This window comes from Hydra vulgaris, chromosome 07 (genome assembly GCF_038396675.1).
Source record: "Hydra vulgaris chromosome 07, alternate assembly HydraT2T_AEP".
NCBI lineage: Eukaryota > Metazoa > Cnidaria > Hydrozoa > Anthoathecata > Hydridae > Hydra > Hydra vulgaris.
In genome coordinates this window covers 13,587,790-13,612,078 of record NC_088926.1, presented here as the reverse complement: position 1 = coordinate 13,612,078, position 24,289 = coordinate 13,587,790, and the positions used below count along the sequence as shown (strand labels likewise).

Below are 24,289 nucleotides of genomic sequence, written 5' to 3'. Positions count from 1 at the left end.
ATATTGTAAACAGTGCTTTTTTGTGTGTTAAATATATTGATTTAGTTTTCATTGCAATGATAAAAATTATAACAACACATGTTTTCTAAAAATTTATATTTATGATATTATTAATAATATTAGATTATAATATGATATTATAATTTAATATATTTTTTATTGATTATCATATTAATAATATTAAATTATAGTATTAATAATATTACATTATAAATGCAAGCAACCACTATTAGAGTTAGAAGTTACTGGAAGAGAAAGGATAAAGTTTATAAAGCAAGATAACAGTTAACAGACGACTTAAAAGATTGCAAATTATATGAATCATGAAAACAAAATGAAGGGAGCGAATTCGAAAGAACTGAAGTTTGAGGAAAAAAACTAGACACAAAACATTTTTTAGAGCATTTAGGCGCGGTCACAGTTAAAAGAATGAGACTTATTTAGATGACGGAGTAACACGAGGATGAATTTTCTAAAAGAGAAAGGGCATCATTCAAAGATTCGCTCCAGATACGGCAAGTGGAGAGGCTAAGGCTAACTTAATAAGTTAGCTTTAGCCTCTCCACATTTACTTTATCATGATAAAATCTATCAATTATTATTGTTTACAAATCAGCAGTAGATCGAGAAGATTAAAATTTATATTGACAATCAGAAAGTAAGTTGTTATATTCAAGATGAGAGATTAATTGCTGGCTAAATAAAGACTCAAAAACCTTGCTAGTAAAAACACTAATGGGACGATAATTAGAAGACTCAGTTTGCTCTCCAGAATTTTTGAAAATTGAGATAACTGATGCCGTATTCCAGCAAACTGGAAAATAATGACTCTGATAAGCACTTGTTAAATAGTTTTAAAAGTAAAGACAACTGCTACAAGGCAGATGTGTTGTCCGGACCACAAGATGTAAAAGAAAATCAATTTAGATACAGATCAACCCGTTTGTTGGCTATATAAGGTAGGATGTAATTAGTGGAATCAAGAGATGAGATTGATGAAATATTTTTAGCAAATAATTCATCTTTGTTTTTAGGTAAGGTAACACAATCTGAACCATGCAAGAGAGAGGGGTTAACAGATTTGTCCTTATTATAAACTTTTAAAGAAGGTTCCATGCCAACCTGAATCCAAGAATTTATATAAAAAGCACATTTGTTAGCAGGAAGACAACAAATTTCTACCCAAAGACCATCACGAAGAAAATTAAAGAAAGATTTTAGGCAAAGAATTCAAAATCAAGAAAAAACGGAATCGAGAGAAATCGAGAAAAAACTCCGTCGGAGTTGAGAAAAAATCGGTAATGCTTTGTTATAAAATAAAAAATTAAACTATCAAGTTAATAACTACCCATTGTTGTTGTATTTATTTTTTTAATATTATATATTTCAAATTATAATTCATTGAAAATTTTTTAAAAAGTTTATGTTTTATTATTTCTTAGTTCTTAAATTTTTTTTTTATCACAAATCTTTCACAAACAGGTTTTATTTAATAAATGTCTTAAATTCTGTGGACGGTTAGTTTAAATTTCAAAGTTGCTTCAGATATAATACTAATTACTTCATATACTTTTAACTGATTGGTGACGGTCTTGATTTTATTTTATTCAGCTTTTAATTTTTCTGTTGATTTTAGCTTTTGATTCAGAGCTTCTTGAATTTCGGCACAAAGGATGTTGGTTGTGATGGTTCTTCTTGTTTGCCTTTAGCGCGATTATCTAATTTTGCTCGGTAACTATTTTCTTTTGTTGCGAGTATTGATCAAATTATTTTGCAGCAGAAATTTAAATATCTTTATTCGAAGCGTGAAAAAATGTGAGGTTTATAATCAAAAAAATTGGTTTCAACATAATTTTTTTTACAATTTTTGTATCTGGAGATTAACCTCTGCAAATTTATAATTGATGTTTCCATAACAATGTCACTCGAAAACTGTTGTATTTTGTTTTTACGAGCAAACTGCAGCAGCAATGACTTTAAAATGATCAAAAATCTTTTTATCATCTCAAAAACACAGTTCTATCTAGCGCGGTTGCCGAGCAGCAGTCCTTTGTTGTGCAAAGATCAGTAAATTTCGTGTATGTTTCTTTTAGAACTTTATATCGAAGCAATGAATATTTCAAGAACCTAATTTTTTTTTTTTTTTAACATCTTCATATATATATATATATATATATATATATATATATATATATATATATATATATATATATATATATATATATATATATATATATATTTTAAACATCTTCGCTTCCAACAAGGTTGCAAGCAGCCACTAATTAAAGTTGGAAGTTGCTGAAAGAGAAAAGATGAAGATTATAGAGCAAGATAACGATTGACGGACGACTTAAAAGATTGCAAATTATATGAATCAGGAAAGCAAGATGAAGGAAGCGAATTCTAAAGAACTGATGTTCGAGGAAAAAAACTAGACGAATAAGCGTTTTTGGAGCACTTAGGAACAGTCACAGAAAAAGGTTGACACTTAATTAAATGACGAGTAACACGAGAATGAATTTTAGTAGATGACACAAGAGACGCGAGCTCTTTAGAACAGTGCCCATTATAGTATTTGTAGAAAAGAGTAAGAGAAGCAACATTACGACGATGTGATAATGGTTGGAGGTTGGGTGCAAGAGCAGGTCCAACTATGTTTACAATGCGTTTTTGCACCTTGTCTAAAAGAAAGGGCATCATTAGAAGATCCGCCCCAGATATAGCAACAATATTCCATACAAGGCCGGATTTGAGATTTATTGAGATAGAGAATAGAATCCGAAGTAAGAAAGTGACGAGCTAGATAGAGAGGTGCAACCTTAGCAGATGCTAATTTTGCAACTGATTTTATATATGTTTTCCAAGAAAGATTGGAAGCAAAAGTTAACCCTAGAAGATGAAGAGTGGATGACTCATCGAGTACATCACCGTTCATAAATATAGGAAGATCTAAATTATTGCGATAACCATTGGCTGAAAAAAATTGAGTTTTATATGAACTAAAGTTCACCAGCCACTGTAAGCCCCATGCTGTAACAGAAGTGAGATCCTTTTCAAGCTTAAATGCCCCCTCCAAGCAATCAGAGGATGTTGGTTTCTTATCACGACAAGAATAAATGGTAGTATCATTAGCAAACAATGTCACCTTAGATGTGAGAATATCTGGAAGATTGTTAATGTAAATTAAAAAGAGTATAGAGCCAAGGATAGAACCTTGAGGAGCCCCTGAAGTTACAGAATAAGAAGAAGAGTGCTGTCCATTGAGGACAACATTTATACTACGATTGGAAAGGAAAGATTTAATAATCTTAAAGATACACCATAGGAAGAAAGCTTATGGAGAAGACCAGCATGCCAAACTTTATCAAAAGCTTTTGAAATTTCAAGAGCGATGGCCTTAACCTCTTCATCTTTATCTAATGCACGATAAAACCTATCAGTTATTACTGTTAGCAAATCATCTGTAGAACGAGAAGATCGATATCCATATTGATGGTCAGAAAGTAAGTTATTAGATTCAAGATGAGAAACTAAGTGTTTGTTAATTAAAGATTTAAAAACCTTGCATATGATAGGAAGAGATACAGAAGCTGGAGTGATATGAATGTCAAGCAATTGATCAACCTGTTTGTTGGCAATATTAGGTAGAACGCAACTAGTGAAATCAAGAGATGATATTGATGAAAAGTTTTTAGCAAACAGTTTAGCTTTGTCTTTAGGTGAGGTGACAAAGTCTGAACCCTACAAGAGAGGTGGAATTAAAGATTTGCCCTTATTATTGATATTATTAAAGGTTCTCCGGAAGTCACGAGAGCCTAATTTTTGAGATGAGATACGAGATTTCATGAACTGAGAATAGCGGGTTTTGGCGTTAGACAAAACCTTTTTACAATTGTTTCTAGCAGTAATAAACAGACGTCTGTTTTCTGGAGAATTGTTTTACTGATAAATAAGGAAGTAACGGTTTCGATTGGCAATCGCAGCAGCATAGTGTGAGGAAAACCATGGAGGAGAGTGAGGCTTGACCTGGAATCGTCAAGAGGGAACAAAAGATTCCATGCCAGCCTGAATCCACGAAGTTATGTAAGAAGCACATTTGTTGACAGGAAGACAAAAGATTTCTACCCAAGGGCCATCGCGAAGGAAATCACGGAAAAAATCCCAGTCAGCTTTACTGTAGTTGTAAGAGATTCGATAATAGGGGGATTCAGGTGATGAAGAAGAATGAGATATTAGTTTTAGAGTGATCAAACTGTGATCAGAAGCACCTAAGGGTGAATGTGGAGAAACTGAGAACTGACTAGGATCAGAAACAAGACATAAGTCGAGTAGAAAAGGTAAATGATTCGGATTGTCTGGAAAGCGAGATGGAAAGTTGACCATTTGAGTTAGGGATTGAGAAAGACAAAAGTTGTGGGCTTTAATGCCTGCAGAATCAGTGACACTAGAGCCAAGCCATTCAGAGTGGTGAGCATTAAAGTCACCGACAACAACTATATTAGCTGATGGATAAAGAGAGAGGGCTTGGTCAATATGATCAGAAATAACATCAAAAAGAGTGCAGTCTTGAGATGAAGGAGAGCGATATAGAACAAAGAGAAAGGCGATAGAGTGAAGTGGTGCTAAACAAAAGCACATGAAAGAATAGTCTGTGGATTCAAACCTAGTTTCACGACAAATGGGTGAATTCTTACGAATGTAAATCCCCTGGCCAACCATGTGACTATTGAAGTCTTTACGAATTAAAGGAAAATAACCATCAACACTAAGATCACAAGATGAGACAGCTGAACTCAAATTAGTCTCACAAAGAGCAAGTAGGTCTGGTGAATTTTGCAAGAGATAAGACTCAACAGAAGAAAAGTTACTTCGAAGACCACGAATATTAGTGAATGATAGGTTTAGAGAACTTGGTGATGATAATGGTTTTTTGTGTTTTATAGTTTTTGGTACTTTATTCATTTTTAAATTAGATTGAAGAACTTGACTCAAAGCATAGATAGTACTCAGAACACTGTTTAATAGCCCAAGCAATTGTCTCAATACTACTAATAAAAAGCCGTAACAAAGAGCTCCAAATGTGGCCTCCGCAATGCACACCAAAAGTACAAACAGGGACATCATCCATGCACAACATGACACTGTTAATACTTTGACATTTTTCAGCTGTTGATGGAATCAGCCTCTCTGAGAGCTACCACAGAGTTCGAGAAACCTGACTACCAGCCGGCCTCAGAACCATAAAACTGAGTTTTAGAGCTATACCCTCATTAGGAGATAATAGAATGAATTGCCTAGTCATAAAAACAGAGACACAAGCAAAACCCATGCATTGAGTCAAAGAGATCTAGCATTCAACATCCTAAAATGGAAACAATGTATTCAAAATACATCTGTGCCAGCCTAACAGATGAAGAAGGGGTGTGAGGCTGGTCAACAGATAGAATCTGTTTACCCCTTAAGTTTTTGCCTAGGAGGCCTTCTACAAGACAGTAGCCGGATGCATTTAACATTTGCCCAAGATGAGTATTTTTATCGAGGCACTATCTCTAGCCTTCACTCAACCAAGAGCCCCAAGGCAGGGGGTGTTTTAAGTCGGAGATGGCATCTCCTAGCCTTTGCCTAAAAAGGCGTATCCTACAAGGCAGCAGGGCATGAAGCAGATTGTACTGGGTTTTATGTTACCAGTAGCAGGATAACCTGATCTGACTCAATCTGCAACTAAGGCTTGAATTAACCCAACATAGTATTTGACAATTTTTTTGGAAGTTTGAAACTTCACAATCACAAAGTCATTCATTTTAATAGACAAGCTATCCTCCTCACTATCGCCGTAAACACTGTGATAACTTAGTATTGTCTTTTTCTTTTTACATTTACTTTTTACATTCACTAATTAGTATTCAAATTTTCTTCAGACTTTTTTCGATATTTTCTTTATACTCAATATTTTCCTCCTGATGGAGAGAGTAAAGGAGAATTGCTTATTAATAATTAATAAGTAATTCTTCTTCATTATCTCTATCAGTTTCCGTTTCTGCTTCAATATCCGAATCATTTTCTCCGCAACCCATAATTTTGCAACCAACAATCTTTTTTAGCGTATATCAAATCAAAAAAAAACTAAAATGAATTAAATTATTCTGGAAGATCTGATGAGGAAACTTAATTATAGTACCCAATTTCAGCATCGACCTACAGCCATTCGTAGTTTTAATTGCAATATATTCATTATCTAATCCAAATTCTGCAACATTTCCATTATAGAACATGTTCAAATTTTCAGCAGAATATGGAGATGGCAGTTTTACCTTTTTTAAACAATACGTAAAGTCGTGATTTAAATTATAGTATTTTCTACCTCTACTGCTACACCATTCGTCACCTGTTAATCCTCAGATATTTGTTTTTAATTTATTTAAGTTTAATAACTTAACTTTGAATTAACTAGTATTTAATTACACTTACCTTTAAGATAAATTAACTTAATATTTTTATTTTTTATTTTTGTTTGTTTTGAAGCACGGTTTGATCTAAATTAAATTTGATTTAAATTAAATTCTTATGATGAAGAAGAATGAGATAACAGTTTTAAAGAAATCACAAACCGTGATCAGATGCTTTGAGTGAATGTGGAGAAACTGAGCACTGACCATCAGACGACCACTGACGGATCAGAAGTAAGACATGAATAAGTAGTGAAGGTCAATGATTCGAATTGTCTGGAAAGCGAATTAGAAAGTTGACTATTTGTATGTGTGGGCTTTAACACCTGCAGAGTCACTGACACTAGAGCTAAGCCATTAAATGTAATAAGCATTAAAGTCACCAACAACAACTTGAGATAAAGGAGAGCGATATAGAACAAAGAGAAACGCGATAGAATGAAGTGGTGCTAAAAGATAAAACAAAAAATAGCCTGTGAATTTAAATCTAGTCTCCCAGAAAATAGTTGAATTCTTAAAAATGTAAATGCCCATGCTAACCAAGTGACTATTGGAGTCTTTACAAATTAACAAAGATAGCTATAAACACTTAAATCACAAGATGAGACAGCTGAACTCAAACTAATCTCATAAAGAGCAAGCAGGTCTGGTGAATTTTGAACAAGATAAGACTCAACAGAAGAAAAATTACTTTGAAAATTACGAATATTAGTGAATAATAGATTTAGAGAACTTGGTAATTACGATGCTTTTTTTATTTTCTATTTTTTTGGTACTTTTTTACTCATTTTTGGATTTGTTTAGGAACTTAACTCAAAACACAGATAGTACTCAGTATACTATTTAATAGTCCAAATAATCGCCTCACTATTAATAATAAAACCTAAGCCGTAGCAAAAAGCTTTAAATGTGCCCTCGACGATGCGCACCAAAAGTATGAACAGGGATACCATCCATGCGCAAAATACCACTATTAGTACTCTGAAACTTCAAGGCTATTGATGGAATCAGCTTCTCTAAGAGCTACCATAGATTTTGGGAAAAATTACTCTTAGCCGGCTTCAGAACCATAAAACTAAGTTTTAGAACTTTACCCTTGTTAAAAGACACAAGCAAAATTCATGCATTGGAAACAATGTGTTATAAATAAATCTACGCTAGCCTACTAGATGAAGAAGGGGAACGAAGCTAGTTAGCAGATCAAATCTGTTTACCCCTTAAGTCTTTGCCAAGAATACCTTTTTTTTTTGAAAGTAGTCGGATGCATTGAACGGCTTCTCAGACACCAACTTCAGCCTTTACTCAACCAAGAGCCCCTTAGGTAGGGGTTAAGTTAAGTCAGAGATGGCTTCTTATAGCCTTTGCCTAAAAAAGAGTATTCTACAAGGTAACAGGACATGAACCAGTGTGGCGCAGTGGTTAGAGCGCTTGCTTTATAAGTAGGAGATCCAGGTTCGAAACGAGTTCTCGATATATTTTCGCGTCACTGTAAGGAAGAAGGTGTAATTTTCCTGGTTAAATGCACTTCCGCGGTGCTCTGTGACAAGACCCTATGGTCTTCTTGGGGCACCTAAAAAAAAAAGAGAAAAAAAAAGCAGATTGTACTGAGTTACATGTTACCTGTATAACCTGACCTGACATTAAACTTGTTATTGAAGGAACTAATAACAAGCCTTTTCGATATGTTATTCGAGGAGGTAGAGTCTGAAAAATCTACCTCAATTAAATCGCCAAAAAATTACAGTCAGCTTTATTGTTTGTAACTGATGTAACGTCACTAAACAACAAGTTTGACAAATTTTTTTTTTTATTCAAAACATCTTCGCTTTCAGCAAGGCTGCAAGCAACCATTAATTAAAGTTGGAAGTTACTGGAAGAGGAAAGATGAAGATTGTAGAGCAAGGTAACGATTGACAGACGACTTAAAGGATTGCAAATTATATGAATCAGGAAAGCAAGATGAAGGAAGCGAATTCCAAAGAACTGATGTTCGAGGAAAAAAACTAGACGAATATGCGTTTTTGGAGCACTTAGGAACAGTCACAGAAAAAGGATAAGACTTAATTGAATGACGAATAATACGAGAAATTACTGATTCATATTGAAATTAAACAACTAAAACGTGTAATGATATATAAGACATGGTGGAATGAACCAACAACAACAATTGTTCAGAGTTATTCCTTGTACATACGAGCCAGACGGATTATTAGGGAAGATGGATGCATTTATATCCGTGATGCATTTTATCCGTGAAAGCATCAGTTCTTTTAATTTGTCTAACAAATATTAACATAATGAAACAATATTAAGTAAAAGTAAGTAAATATAGTGATCAGTTTGTAAATATGGTGCTCGGTTTCTGAAAAAAATTCTTGTGTCTATATCTATAGAGTAGAAGGTTGTAGTGAGAAAAATAACAAACAATTTATAGATTCAATAAAACACTCCTACAAGTTGTTAGAAAAAAATCAATATTCAAGTTTACTTATGTGTTGTGACTTTAATTACTTAAAAATCAAATGGAGTGACGAAAACTTAGACTTAAATATTACCAAAAACAGGTTTTTAGATGCACTAAATGATTGTTTTCTAACTAAAAGTAAAAATCAATCAACATTTAAAATAAATAACAAGGAAACAACAAAAGTATCAGACTTGTTAAAAACGTAATAGAGCAATTCCACCGTTACTTACGGGACATTTTGATTTTTGTAATGTCAGACTAGATGTTTATATATTTATAAAGCATTCCAAAACCATTTATTTATTTTCCTGTATATTGAAATTTCGTTCAAATATTATAAATTTAAGAATTATAGCTGATTATATGCCGTGTTACTTAGGGGACGCAAAAACAATTGCATTAAACCTGACGTTTTCAGTTGAATATTTCAAGCCATATATTTAGCCTGCATAAACTGGCTTCTAAATTAAATAAAAGTAGTCATTTTTCTGCGTAAAATAATCAAAAGATTATTTTAGCTATTTATTTATATATCTTGAACCAAATTAGTTATCGTTACTTACGGGGACAATTCTTTTTTATCAAAATGTAGTTTAACTACCATTTATATAGAAAGTATGACGCATGACCTTAATTTGAAATTTAAAACAAAAAAATAACACAAATAACATTATTAAAATTTTTAAATATACGGCAACCCAACAATTACTTAGTTTTTGTTTGAATTTATTTATTTTATCGTAACAAAAGCGTGGAATTGTCCTTTAGTGATAGCAGAATCTTTTTTTTTTTTTTTAATTTTTATTTTAGGTGCCCCAAGAAGTCCTCACAGAGCACCGCGGAAGTGCATTTAACCAGGAAGTTCACGCCTCCTTCCTTACCGTGACGCGAAAATTTGTCCAGACCTCGTTTCGAACCTGGATCTCCTGCTTATAAAGCAAGCGCTCTAACCACTGCGCCACGGCCGCCCTGAATCTTTAGCAAGAGCTTTTCAAATAGAACACATGTAAAATTTATTTTCAAATTATGTTTATTAACTTCAATAAAATATCGTAGTTGTTGGAATGCTCTATAGAGCATTCCTAGATCTAGGAAATTGTCTTGAGGTGCCCCGTGACATTTGGAATAAATACAAAAGAGAATAAAAACAGCAAACAAGAATTATGAAGAGCTAAATAAAAATGAAAAATAAATGTCTAACTAAGGGTCAAAAAAAGCTATGATTTATTACGAAGGAGGACTGTCATCAAGATGGCTACCCACTAGGAAATATAGTGAATCTTGTTGTGATAATTACTAAAAAACCTTTCACGTTTAAATACACGTTTTAATTAAATAACACGTTTAAATTTAAAAAGTTAAAAAAAAAAAAAAAACTCTTTATATTTTGTAAAATAACATCAGGTTGATTAAATAATATCAGGTTGATAAAATAATATCAAGTTGATAAAATAATATCAAATTGATAAAATAATATCAAGTTGATAAATATCGAATGTTATCCAACATAACCAAAAATATCGCTAAATTATTATAAAACATTATTTGTTTTCTAAGGCTTTTACTGGTATTTTTTGATCCCACTTTGTCTTTTTATCTGTAGGCGTTGGGTTTGGAATCTTTTTAACAAATTCGACCTGAGTTCTTTTTAATTTTTCTTTTTCTTTTTTATCATGATATTCTTTTTGCAACTTTGCTAAATTATCATAATGTGATTCAGGTCCCCATATAGTGGGATCAAAAATTTCTTTAGGAAAGTTTGTACCATGTTCATCAATACCAATAAAACTAACAAGTTTCTCATAAATACTTGGATTACGAAATTCTTTTTTTCTTTGCACATACTCATTAACATTCATACCATTGTTTTTCTTTTCAATCAATTTTGCAATTTTTTCCTGGAGAGATTTAGAACAACGACCTTCAGGCTCAGGAGGTAAGCGCACAGTTTGTTCTTTTTCTATATTTTCTAAAGTATCAACAGTAGAGCTTGGTGATGTGCTTCCAATTGAAGAAACTGCATTTCCTCCATCAAAAAGTCCAAAATTCACAGCAGAAGCAGGTAAAGATAGTTCAACACGAACTCCTTCATCATCAGAACTTTCATCATCTGTATATTCACCAATATATGAAACTAAACCTCTAGGTTTTGCTGCATTATCAGAAGATGTATTAGGCGTTTCAACGCTAGGTTGCATAGGGGATAATTTTTCTGCAAGTATTAAGTCATGATCCTCATCTTTTATTTCATCTTCATTGTCATTATACCTTGATAAGTCAGTTAGTGACATTTTTTTGCTTGAATATAAAAAAAATTATTATAAAGTAACAGAAATAAATTTATAAAAAATTTTATAAAAACATTTATTTTCAAACTAGTTTCTTATTAGTTCATCTAGAAAACATGATTATATATATATATATTTTATTTTTTTTAAGAAAAACACGATATTTTTTAATCTTGATATGTTTCGTATTTAAAATACTATATTTTTAAAAGATAAAATTACAATTTAAAACTCTGGATATAAATATAAAATCATAATTTGAAGACATTACAGAGAAATATTAACAGACAAACAGAATTGTTACAAACCAATAAAAACTATAATATGATACCATAAATAGCAAAAAATTAAAATAAAGTTATAAGTAAATTTAAAAAAAAACAACTAGATAGACAAATTTATATTATAATGAACAGTTTGTTTATTTAAAGATGGGTTTTCCCATTTAGTATGGAGTGCTTCTTTAATTTTCAATTTGTTTTTGTTAGAAGCAGTATCAAAAATTTTAAAACAATTAGAAGCACTCCATATTAAAATTTTTGATACTGCTTCTAACAAAAACAAATTGAAAATTAAAGAAGCACTCCATATTAAATGGGAAAACCCATCTTTAAATAAAAAAACTGTTCATTATAATATAAATTTGGCTATCTAGTTTTTTGTTTTTTAATTTACTTATAATTTTATTTTTTGCTATTTATGGTATCATATTATAGTTTTTATTGGTTAGTAACAATTCTATTTGTTTGTTAATATTTCTCTGTAATGTCTTCAAATTTTGATTTTTTATTTATATCCAGACTTTTAAATTGCAATTTTATCTTTTGAAAATGTAGTATGTTAACTACGAAACATGTCAAGATAAAAAAAATATTGCGTTTTTTCTTTAAAATATGTTCACATTTATTGCTACTGCATTGCTCAAGAAATATATATATATATATATATATATATATATATATATATATATATATATATATATATATATATATATATATATGTATATATATATATTTACATAAATATATATATAAACATATATATATAAATATATATATATATATATATATATATATATATATATATATATATATATATATATATATATATATATATATATATATATATATATATATATATATATATATATATATATACACACACACACACACATATGAACTTATTTCAAAGCATATGAACTTATTACATTTATACACACAAATACAGATCAGAAAATAGTATAACCATCTATGACACATTTAAAAACCATACTTCCAATACAAACATTTGATCAGCATATTTTGAATACATACACAAGCAAAGCAGTGCACAGTGGGTCAAAAGTGACATTTTCTAGCCAAAACCTCTAAATCTAAAATTTTTTTATTTTTTTTTATTAGAAACAGTTTATTATATTGAAAAACATAATTTGTGGAAAAAATAACATTTGTTTTTTAAAGACTTCAAATTTTATTACATAATTACGCAAATTATTACAAAACTCATTTATTTTCCATTTACAAAAAATTCCGTTTTTACCCAACAAAATTAACAACAAGGATATTATTTAAATTTATGTTTTACGCAGAGTATTCTATCGTTGGCTCTTGCAATAGTTCAAGTACACCAGATGGTAGACTTTTTTTTTTGTTATGTATCTTCTTTCTTAATGTGCAAATTAAAGGATCAGATGCACATAAAAGGCGATGAAAAAGGTCTATATTGTTTTTTTTCCGATCGCATTTTCTTGTAAAATTTTCACGAAAAATCTTAAAAACCTTATTGGTAACCTCTTGAGCCTCTTCAGAAAACATACCTAATGGAAGAGTAAATAGTTCGATGACTTCATAGCCGTGAATCAAAATTTTATGAAGTGTTTGGGTCATAGGATACCAAGGGTACAGGAATACATAGAGCGAAGCAGTTTCCCAACAGAATGTTTTAAATTTGGATGAGTTAATTTCATAACCACTTAATATTGTGGCCAGAATAATATGAAGCCTTTTCATAAGATCTACATCGATGTTCATTATACTAGCTGAGACATCGTATTGCTGAAAAAATCGCCTAGCTGCGTTGCCATCCTTTGATGTACCTGCCCCACCTATTCTCGGTTGGTCTATGACAAGACCTATCCTTGTTCGAAATTCAGCACAGACTTCAAGCTTTCTCAGTTTAACAATATTTTTTTCGTCTTGATTTCTAGCCTGCCACTTCATAATCGGCATCTTATAAGAGATATGGAGCATACATTCTAAAAACCTTATCCAAGCATGCAAAGTTGAAATGCCATGTTTTATATTGCCTTCTAAAGTTTTTTTTTGAACTAAAGATAAATTGTTAATTTCGATTGGAGATGCACCACACACTGAACAGCATTTTTGTGGAAATAATAGTTTGAATTTTTCCATCTATCATTGTTAAATTTACAATATGCTGTATTTCAACTTCCTTTGTTGTACTGTCCTCCAATAAAACAGGTACAACAGATAATGTTATTTCTTTAATAGAAGCCATAATTGACTCATATTTTGCAAGAATTACTTCATTTGATTCCTTTCTATATTTAAATCTCAGAGGTCTGCAGTAATTAGTTGACGATGGTTTTGGATTTCTCCAAACAACCTGTTTTTTGTCATCTTTGAAACAATATAGTTCTAGAGGAACCAAGCAAGTTATGAAAAGTGATTCATCTGTATGAAGTTCACTAGAAACATCTGACAGTTGTTTATAAACAGATTGTCCTGTTGCACCATCAAAACCAGCTTTGTATATTATAAGTAGTTTAGTACAATCTTTAAGCACAGGTGAATTTAACACAACACTATAAGCTGAACATTTTCTTGATGCAGTATGAAAAAGAAGAGCTTGTAATGGAACCTCTGCAGAGTAGTCACTGACCTGAATGTTTTCAGGGTAGCATTTATTTTTAGCCTCTTTTACAATATGATAGGATGGTTATAGAGAGCTGAATGGAAGAGCATTGTTCCTTAAATGCCGATAAGTTTCTTTGGATAAATTAGCATCTAAGACTATCGCTAATGATTGTTCTGAATGAAGTGATTCTGTCGATAATTCTTTGTTGTATATTTTTTTAACCACTTTTGCTTCTATAAACCTTTTATCCCTTTTCAAACATTTACTTGCTGCATATAAAAGTTCGTTTAAATTATATTTACTCAAAAGCTCTTTAATTATGCGATCTTTAGTTCTCACAGACGCATCTTCAAACAAAATCGAAGGGCGTCCACCTTAAAGTATAATATTATCTTTATATTATCTTTATATTATATTATCTTTATATCTTTTTTCAAATAAAAAAATACTGCACTTGTTCTATTCGATTTTTTCCACTTTTTTTTAGCTTGGTAAATGAATTTCGAAATAATTGACAAGTTATCATTAGATTCTTTAAAATTGCTTTGGGAAACAAAACTCAAAATCTTTGCATGTAAATCATCATTTTGTAGTAAATTATTTTCCATTATATAATTCATAAGACATCTCCTATCCATTTTTAAGAGATTGTCATTTATATAAAATGCGAAAAAAAAAAATTTTTATGTGATTTAAATATTAACATAATACTATATAAGTCATTTATAAGTTAAAATATAAACTTAAACTTCTTTAAAATAAGAAATCAAAGTTTTCAAAAGATGTAAAAAAATAAAATTTTTACACTTTTTTGTTGTTATTGATAAAAAGTATTTAAGGAAATATTTAAACAACAAATATGGCGCTTTATTGAAAAATTATTTTTTAATAAAATATAATTTCTGGCTTATTAATATATTGAGCAAAATTTGCATTTTTCAAAATTTCAAAATTTAAAAACTTTTCTATAGGGTTTTGCCGGCTTCTGACCCACTGTGCAGTGTTTCAAAATATTTACAAATGAATCTATACACAAACATATATGTTTTTAAAGTTTATTACACTAGTCATTACATCATATTTCGTATAGTACTTCCATGTTATACAGATCAAAAGTGAGTATTTATATTGCGATAGTACCAGTAGGAAGATAATCATCCAAAATTTAAAAAGTTCTTTTACCATTACCAACAGTTAAACTGGCGTATTTTATCAAAGATTTCCTCCTTAAGGTAATTTGTTTTCATCACAGGTAAGGAGTCTCACTCTTGCCCCAAATGCTAATTTAAAAAATTATAGGGCTCAAAATATAGCGGTACCTCAAAATAATTTAATGTAATATTAATTAATATTTTATGGATCAGTTATAATCTGAATTAAATAATAAAATAAATTTTTATGTAAGTTTTTATTACACATCTCTCCTTATTTATGTGAGTTTATAAAATACTATTGTAAATTTTCATATTTTATGGTTAATTAAATGGATTAAAACAGTAAAACTACAAAATATTTTGTAACTTACTATTACAAAGTAAATGTTAAGTAATTACTATTGTAAACAATTACTTTATTAATTGCTTACTAATGTATGTAATCAATAAATTTAATTTTTGAAACGAGTACTATAATATAGGTACTATTTTCAGAAATAGTACCTTTATTATTATATTTATACAAATAAAAATATAATAATAAAGGTACTTTATTATTATATCTACACAAATATAAATATAATAATAAATGATTAAACATACATTCATATATAAATATATATTTGATAATATTAGGGACCTGTATGATGTTTAAGGGTCTTGTAGCACCCCTTAAATTAATTTTTTTATTCAAAAATTTTTTAATTCCAGTAATCCAGTAAACACCCTTATATATATGTATATATATATATATATATATATATATATATATATATATATATATATATATATATATATATATATATATAATATATATACAATTATAAATTCATGTTTAGATAACATGTCTGGCATCATACTAAAATGAGCTTGGGGCTTCAATATATACACCAACTAACTCATAGTCTGCTGTGGCTACATCCACAGAGAGTTTGGGACAGGGGCAGCAATCTTTTCTTCCATTATTCTTAGTTTTTTTCTCCTTTTTCTGAAATAGCTGTATGCAATAAAGGTAAGCAAAATGAGTAAGCAACTGCTGATCTATATTCGCTATAGTAGACAGGGGCTATTCTAGACCATTTTTGACAGCCTCACCGTATTTGGGAGCTGCCCAAATTAAAAATGAAGACCTTTTTTTTTCTTTTGCAATTTTTATGGCAAATATTGTTTTATTTTTGTGAAAAAACATCTCTATATATTCGCCTAAGCAATGCTGGGACACATTTCGCCACCCAAATTTTTTTCCTAGAATAGCCCCTGGTAGATATATGTATAAATATCAGCCCTCAGAAACAGGGCTTAAAGCTGACCTAAAGGAGTTTGTGGTTAGCGATTTTTTTGGCAACCTTGTTACTGTATTGCCATGGTAAAACCATTGTGTTTAAAATTCATTATGTTCATGTATGCAACTGCATTGTGGGTAATTATCTGAATTTTCAGATGTAATTTTTTTGTTGGGGCTTTTTATTATTCTGTCAATATTTTTGGTGCAGCTTTAGCTCAATTTTATTTCAATTGAGTAATTTATTTTGGGTGGTGTGGTAACGTAAAATGTTTGTTGAATAATTTAGGAAGATATGTAGAACATTGGTTAAAAACGCTTTTACTGTAAGGAGGATGATTGAATTATATTATATATTAAATTTCTTTTGAGATTTGCGATTTTCTTTGGGATCATATTTTAATTTAAAATATAATTTAGTATTGAAAATATATAATTATTTTTTTGCACATCACTTTTATATAATAAGAGTATAATATTTTCTAACAAAAAAAAAGCATAATGTAACTTTACCTGATAATTGCTACCGTATGAAAATTTTAGAAGTAGATATTGTGTATTTATTTATTTACTTTATCTTATCAAATAAAAATATATATTTCTGATATCATTCATTGAGGACAAGATATATACCGAAAATAGATAACGCATACAAAAAATAAATGTATAAAGAAAAAAAAAAAATTAAATATCATTACATATTTTATATATATATATATATATATATATATATATATATATATATATATATATATATATATATATATATATATATATATATAAAACTTATTTTTCTGTATGCATATCTTTAGCAAGAGTGCTCGATGAATGATAACACCATTGTGTCGAAGATTTTATCTCAGGTGTAGGGCAGTCATTTAATCTTTGAAAGATAAAACATGTTACCTAGGTTTAATACAACTTTAAATTGAAAAATAATTTAATATTTTAAGCATATTTATTTCCTTAAACTAAGAATAAAAAAAACACGGGGGAAAACAGCAAAGAAAACAAAACAAACTATATCTTAACTAAGAGCATGGAGTAAAACATCACGAAAATGATGGCACTTTATTAGTCGGGTCGACTAAGACTGGGACTGCGTTTAAAATTATACAAATTCGAAATACGCGTTTCTTTTACAGATTGGCAGTGTGGCAAGTGGCGACCTAAAATGGTAGAAATTTTTCGTTAAAAGTTGAAGTTTTTTTTTGATAAATAATTCATAGAATCTTTTGTCTCGTATACAATCGAATTTAACTATTTATATTCGTTACATAGGCTGTTGTGCGACCTTTAGTGACCGTTCTTTCTGATCAGGGCGAGAAACTTAAACAGATTCCATTGCCTGCAGTTTTCAAAGCTCCCATCCGACCCGATGTAGTCAACTTTGTGCATTCTAATATGTCAAAAAACAGCCGCCAGGCTTTTTCAGTTCATAAACATGCTGGTGCACAAACATCTGCTACTTCGTGGGGTACAGGTCGAGCTGTAGCTCGTATTCCTCGAGTGCGTGGTGGTGGTACACATAGATCTGGTCAAGGTGCATTTGGAAACATGTGTCGTGGTGGACGTATGTTTGCCCCAACCAAAACATGGCGAAGATGGCACCGTCATGTAAATCAAAATCAAAGAAGATATGCAGTATGCTCTGCATTAGCAGCAACTGCCCTTCCTGCACTTGTTATGGCACGTGGCCACAAAATCGAAAATTTAACTGAAGTTCCTGTTGTTTGTAGTAACAATATTGAAAATTTAACAAAAACCAAAGCCGCAGTACAATTTTTAAAAAAAATTAACGCATATGAAGATGTACAAAAATGTCAAGACTCAAAAAAAATACGGGCTGGAAAGGTATAAAAAATTTTCTGTTGTCATTTGTTTTTATTATATTTAAATAATATTAACAAATTATGCTTATTGTTTTCAAATATGTTTACAATTACGTCGCTTAAAAAATAATCTCTAATAAATTTTTTAATAATACACCAACTTCTTTAGTTAACTTCTTTTTCTTGCCTTAAATCTATGTAAGTATGTCTACTAAATTATCATGACTCGTTTTCTATTTACTGTTTTATAAAAATTTCTTTTTTGTGTGTGTTAAAAACTAATTAATTTCACTAATCCCATAAAAATTTATATATTTAGTGATTGCCAAAGTTTGTTGACTAGTTGAATAAAATTGTGTCTAAAGAATAGAGTACTTAGTTTTTTAAAACCTAAAATACGAACCTATTTAAAAAAGGCTCTGTATAAAAAAATTAACAATTTTGATCAAAATAAATGTTTATTTTAGCTTTAATTATTATGTTTTTGATTTATTGTGATTATATTTATTAAGAAATGTGTGTATATATATTCAATATTGAGGGTCTTACATATTTGTCAACAAGACTTCATCTCATACAAAAGAATTGATTTTTGTTAATAGACTATGATGATATAACTTGCCCTCAATGAATAATGATTATTTTTTTATCTGAGTCTATTACTGTTGTTTATATCTATTATAAGTAAAAATGATGTGTTACGTCATTTATTTTATTGTTGAAACTTATTTGTTAAAGTTTTAAAATTAATCTTGTTTTAAATTATTATAAATTACTTTTAGGGAAAAATGCGTAATCGTCGTTATACTATGCGACGCGGACCTCTTGTTGTCTTTAAAGAGGATCATGGTATTAAACAGGCCTTTAGAAATTTGCCTGGTGTTGATTTGATTCAAGTTGACAGGCTTAATTTGCTAAAACTTTGCCCTGGTGGTCATCTTGGTCGGTAAGTAGTTGCTGAAAGTTGTTACTGTTAGTATGTTTTAATTTATTTTTCTAATGCTTTGAAAAAGTTATGGGTTTAAAGAATTATTGTTATATTAAACTTTTTTTTTAAAGTTTTGTGATATGGTCAGAGTCAGCTTTTGAAAGATTAGATTCTATATTTGGCACTTGGCGCAAACCATCCAGTGAAAAAGTAAATTACAGGTATAAATTTTGAATGTATGCAGTTAATATGTTTACATAGTATAAAATGCCTTTATAAGAGGTAACAGTTTTAATGATGAAAAAAATAGTCTGAAAATAATGAAGATTTTTATGACTACAATTCTCTGAGAAACTTTTGTTACTATTACAGGATAATGGCATTCAGGGAAAACCAGAGAAAAGTTGTTAACTTTTAAATATTTAAAAAACTATTCACATCTTTAAAATCAGGAGAAACTGTTTTTCAGTTTTAAATAAGACATTGATAGTTACAAATTGTTATTTTATAATATTTTTTTGTTTATTAGACTTTAATTTCTTGTTTCCTTATTAAACTATTATTTTTTTGTTACTTAATCTTTCTTCAGCAAATTGCTATCAAATAATTGAGAAGTATCTAATTTTTTAAAAAATTCTAATAAAAATATTAGGGGAGCATAGATTCAGTTGCTCAAGCATTATATCCTTTAACAAAGAAAGTTATACTTTTTACCACCCAAAATCAGAGAAAAAGTACTTTCTTACAAAGATTTCTAAATTTTGCCATTAACCCATTATTACTATTTATGAAGATACTGTCTAAAAAAAGTCAGTGCAATTTTCTAAATTAAGATGCTGCTCTTCTTAATTTTTTTTTTGTGTGTGTGTATGCATATTTTATTTAATTTACTTTAAATTAAACTTTTATTATTTAGTCTTCCAAGAGCCAAAATGACGATGCCTGATCTTGCTCGAATTATTAATTCTGATGAAATTCAATCAGTTGTGAGACCAGCTCTACCTAAAGCCCGAAGAGCTGTTATTAAAAAGAACCCTCTAAGAAATGCTCAAATAATGGGTCGACTTAATCCTCTGGCTTTAGTTACTAAACGAGCTGCTATTATAGCCCAGGAAAGGAGGGCAGCAGCTAAAGATAAAGTTGTAAACAACAAGAGAAAAGTTGTTGGTACTAAAAAACCTGCTAAAAAAGAAACCAAAACTGCCAAAAAATAATAAATTATAAATAATTGTTTGTTTGTTTTTTTCTATACTCCCGTAACCCCCATCCGTTTGTTGTTGAGGTTAGAAAATTAGACTTAAGGTTGTTAAAAATAATATTTAAAATGGATAATAAAATTTATTTAAATATCTACTAAATCATTTCATTAAGTTTAATCTAAAGAATATTATAAGTTTATAATGTGTTGCTGAAAATAAAGCAAGTAAGCTTTATTTTCAGCAATTAAAAAAAAAATATATTTTTTATGCTCGTATCTCTTTAAACTTGTCTTTCTGGTTTTTTAAAGTGGTTCAATAGCATTTAATACTGATGTAAGATCTGATTCAGCCATAATAGTATTAATTTCTATTAAAGTTTTTTTTGTGTACGTAATGCGAAACCATTGATTAATTAAGGCTTACATTTTCCTGATGTCCAAATACATATCACCTTCATTGATGTCGCACTAAGCTAGTATTAACTTGAGATACTTGGTTATATTAATTTTAAAGTTGCCTAATTAGTTTATTCACTGTAATAGTCTTTAAAAGCGTAATGGTTTTCATGGCCTCTAAACTGCGTACATATTTAAATTCATAACGATGAATTGTTTCGTTTTACCCAGAAGACAATTTACGTGTAGGATGCTACTAATATCTTCAATCCCGAGTTTTGTGTCATCTAGAAGTAATTTTACGACAAGGTAATGGATAGTCAAACAGGAAATGTGCGCGACAAGTTAGAAAACTGACGTGGATAATTATTTGGATTTATTACTGATATTTTTTGACTAAGCTAGCTAATTGGATCATTGTTGAGTTGATAAACATCGTAGAACCTTTCCGTTTGCTAACATTCTGGTTTAAAGGTATGAAAGTAACAAGATTGTTACTGAGAGTTTCGATGCTGATCAGCACCTCATAACTATCGTAGGACTGTTGTGAAATAAGGGCGTATTAAGCAGTTTTAGATAATGATGTTCAATTGTTAAACGAATTTTGTATTTCTATTGCAATTTATTAATTGTAGAGTTGAATACGTATATGTATAAAGTAAAAATATATTACTTTATACATAAACGTGTTATATATTGCCTTTTTTCAGAACGTTTGTTGGAAAATTCAAATTATTTCAAGAGATCTCTTTCAAGATTGATTTTCACACGAGTCTTCATTTTTTCCTGAGAAGTAAGATTTAAAGTTAGAGTTGAGGTTTCTGTTTGAGACAAAGAACTCGGGCTATTCCAAAATCATTTTGATTTTGTAATTGCTGATGATGTTATTAGGGTGTTATAAAGCGATTGACAAATTTGTAGTTTTAGTTTGTCAATGTTGTTTTGATTTAATGTATAGATACGGAAAAACGGCAAAAACCCTCAAATCAGTGTTTCTGAATGGATTTCAACCTTTTTTGGCTCTAAATATATTAAAATTTAATCAGTAACCCAACCCGAAAGTCAGAAAGTAATTTTGCACACTTTTTTCAAAATATTTTTGCAAATTCTGAATTTTTTCCCACTTTCTCAATATGCTATTCTGTCGTTTTTTATTGTACTTATAGAGACAAATTCATAAATATATATAGTTTATTTACATAAAAAGTGACAAATTTTCATTGTTTTTAAACACTCTACATATAATCCTTTAATAACAGCTGATTTTGTCAGTTAACAGTGAAAACAATAAAGATTGCATTATTCAGAAACAAATACCTACAATTTCTGTATGTTGTAACATATAACATATATAACATGTAACAATATAATTTAGATTTAAACAAAAAAACTAAACTTAGTGTTTCAGCAAGTTAAGAACTTGTTCAGACAAGGGGTTTCCATTGGAAGATTTGTGTTTTATGAAGTTGATCGACGAAATTTCTGGATCAGTTCTGATCAGCAAATATTGAAATTGATTTTTCATTACATTGAGTCTGGAAATTTTGCATGAATGGTTTAACCCAGCATGTCTTATCACTTTATTTTGGGCCTCCTGAGCCTCCTCAGAATAATAACCAATGGGTAGTTCTAGATTTTCAGCAATTGCAGGTCCATGAACTAGAAGTTTGTGAAGAGTTGGAGGCATTCTGTACCAATCATAGTTATTAACTATAAAGGCTAGAGTCTCATTGCAGTATTGGCTAAATCTATCAATATCTAGGTCATACCCTGAACAAACAGCTTGAAGAACTGTCCTCACCCGGAGAATCAACTCAACCTGAACTCCTGTTATGTCAGCAAAAGCCTCACCATGCATGAATGCTCTTCGGGCAGTATTACCATCATTTGTATTCCCAAATCCAGTTTTCGGAACATCTACCAGTAAACTAAGTTCTGCTCTAAACCTATCTTGAATAGTTTTTTTTCTAGCTTGAACAAGTACCTTATCTTCGGCTAACCTGACATCTGTCCTTGGAATAGTCATCTCCAGTCTGTAGCCTAAATGAAGAATGTATTCAAAACATTTAATCCAACAATGCAATGATGATAAACCAAGGGACATAGCATCATCATTCACAGGTTTAATTTTAACTAGATCTAGCTTGTTCATTTCTGATGGTTTCGCACCACAAATATTGCAGCTTGCAGATGATTTTGTGTTGGTAAGGCATTAACCACTTTGCCATCAAACATGGTTAGTTCAACATGAGATTTTATATTGATACTGACTTTTCTTCCATCCGCAAGTGTAATAATCTCAACATAATCTTCCAAATCAGCCATCTGATCACGAATGTGTTTTTCTTCTGACTTGCTATGTTCTGTGGTTTCTTTTTTGTATTGAAGACGAAGAGGTCTGCAAAAATGAGAACTATTTGGTTTCTTATTCTCCCAAATTGTTTTACTTTCTACACTTAACTTAAGAGGTACAATTGCAGTTTGGAAAAGGGATTCTTCATTTTTTTTAGCCTCCTCAATGTCTGTGTTATCATACCTTTGTTTATACAAACTTTGGCTTGATGCACCATCAAACCCTGCTTTTAGAATAAAACTACCATTGAGCACATTTTGATCTGTATCCAGAGTTTTTAAATTGTCTTCACTTAATACAATAACTTTTTTAAGAGTATGGTTCACCATGGACTGTAATTTACTTTCAGCAGAAGTTTCAGTTACAACAAGGTCCTCTGGATAACAATTACTTTTTTCCTTGAATAGAGCATGTAATGTTGGATAAATATTGGTATTGTGTTTGATTGAGGAGTTTCTTATCATTTGATACTGATCATTACTGAGATCACAATTAACTTTTAATGAAAGTGCTTCTTTCTCACTCATCATTATCGGTTCCTTGCTGTCCATACTTTTTCTGATTTCAGATGCTTTCTGAATAGACTCTTTAACCACATAAGCAAAGTCTTGTAAGTCACCTGATGATTTTGCACTTTTAACAGCAGCCAGAGCTAAAACCTCTGGATCATGCGCAGATAATCCAACAACTCTTGTTCGCTTACTTCTCTCTCCTAGATCTTTCAAATCTTTCTTTGGTCGGCCTCCACTGAACTCTTTTTTGCTTACATTGTCAGCTTTCATAACAATTTATATTTCGGTTTGCAACCATTTCTTTTCTTTCATTAACAGCCTGTCATATGTTTTGTTTACTGCAATCCACTTAGCTTTCAATTTTATCACCAAAATTCGGATTTTTTCTGTTAATTTTTCACTATGCACTTTTTCACCATCCAAACCTTCTGATATCAAAATTTCCTCATAAAGGAGGCTCACAATATCCTTGTTAGTAATTATACAAATTTCTCTTACTTTGGGAATCAAGTCTATTATTTTCATTTTGAGATGTAATCACAAAGGCACATATTAC

General features: G+C 30.3%; 2 protein-coding genes across 2 annotated transcripts; one reads left to right on the top strand and one right to left on the bottom strand.

The window, feature by feature from the left end:
- Nucleotides 1–9,925: 9,925 nt before the first annotated feature.
- LOC100210208 (SAP30-binding protein) lies at nt 9,926–11,244 on the bottom strand. Its single transcript, XM_065801120.1, has one exon. It carries the CDS (start codon nt 11,202–11,204, stop codon nt 10,455–10,457), a length of 750 nt encoding a protein of 249 aa, XP_065657192.1. The 5' UTR covers nt 11,205–11,244; the 3' UTR covers nt 9,926–10,454.
- A 6,242-nt stretch (nt 11,245–17,486) lies between these two features.
- LOC100208996 (large ribosomal subunit protein uL4B) lies at nt 17,487–20,502 on the top strand. Its single transcript, XM_065801119.1, has 5 exons — nt 17,487–17,691; nt 17,796–18,368; nt 19,129–19,292; nt 19,406–19,495; nt 20,191–20,502. The coding sequence occupies exons 1-5, from the start codon at nt 17,689–17,691 to the stop codon at nt 20,486–20,488; spliced, it is 1,128 nt and encodes a 375-aa protein (XP_065657191.1). The 5' UTR covers nt 17,487–17,688; the 3' UTR covers nt 20,489–20,502.
- The last annotated feature ends 3,787 nt before the right edge of the window (nt 20,503–24,289 follow it).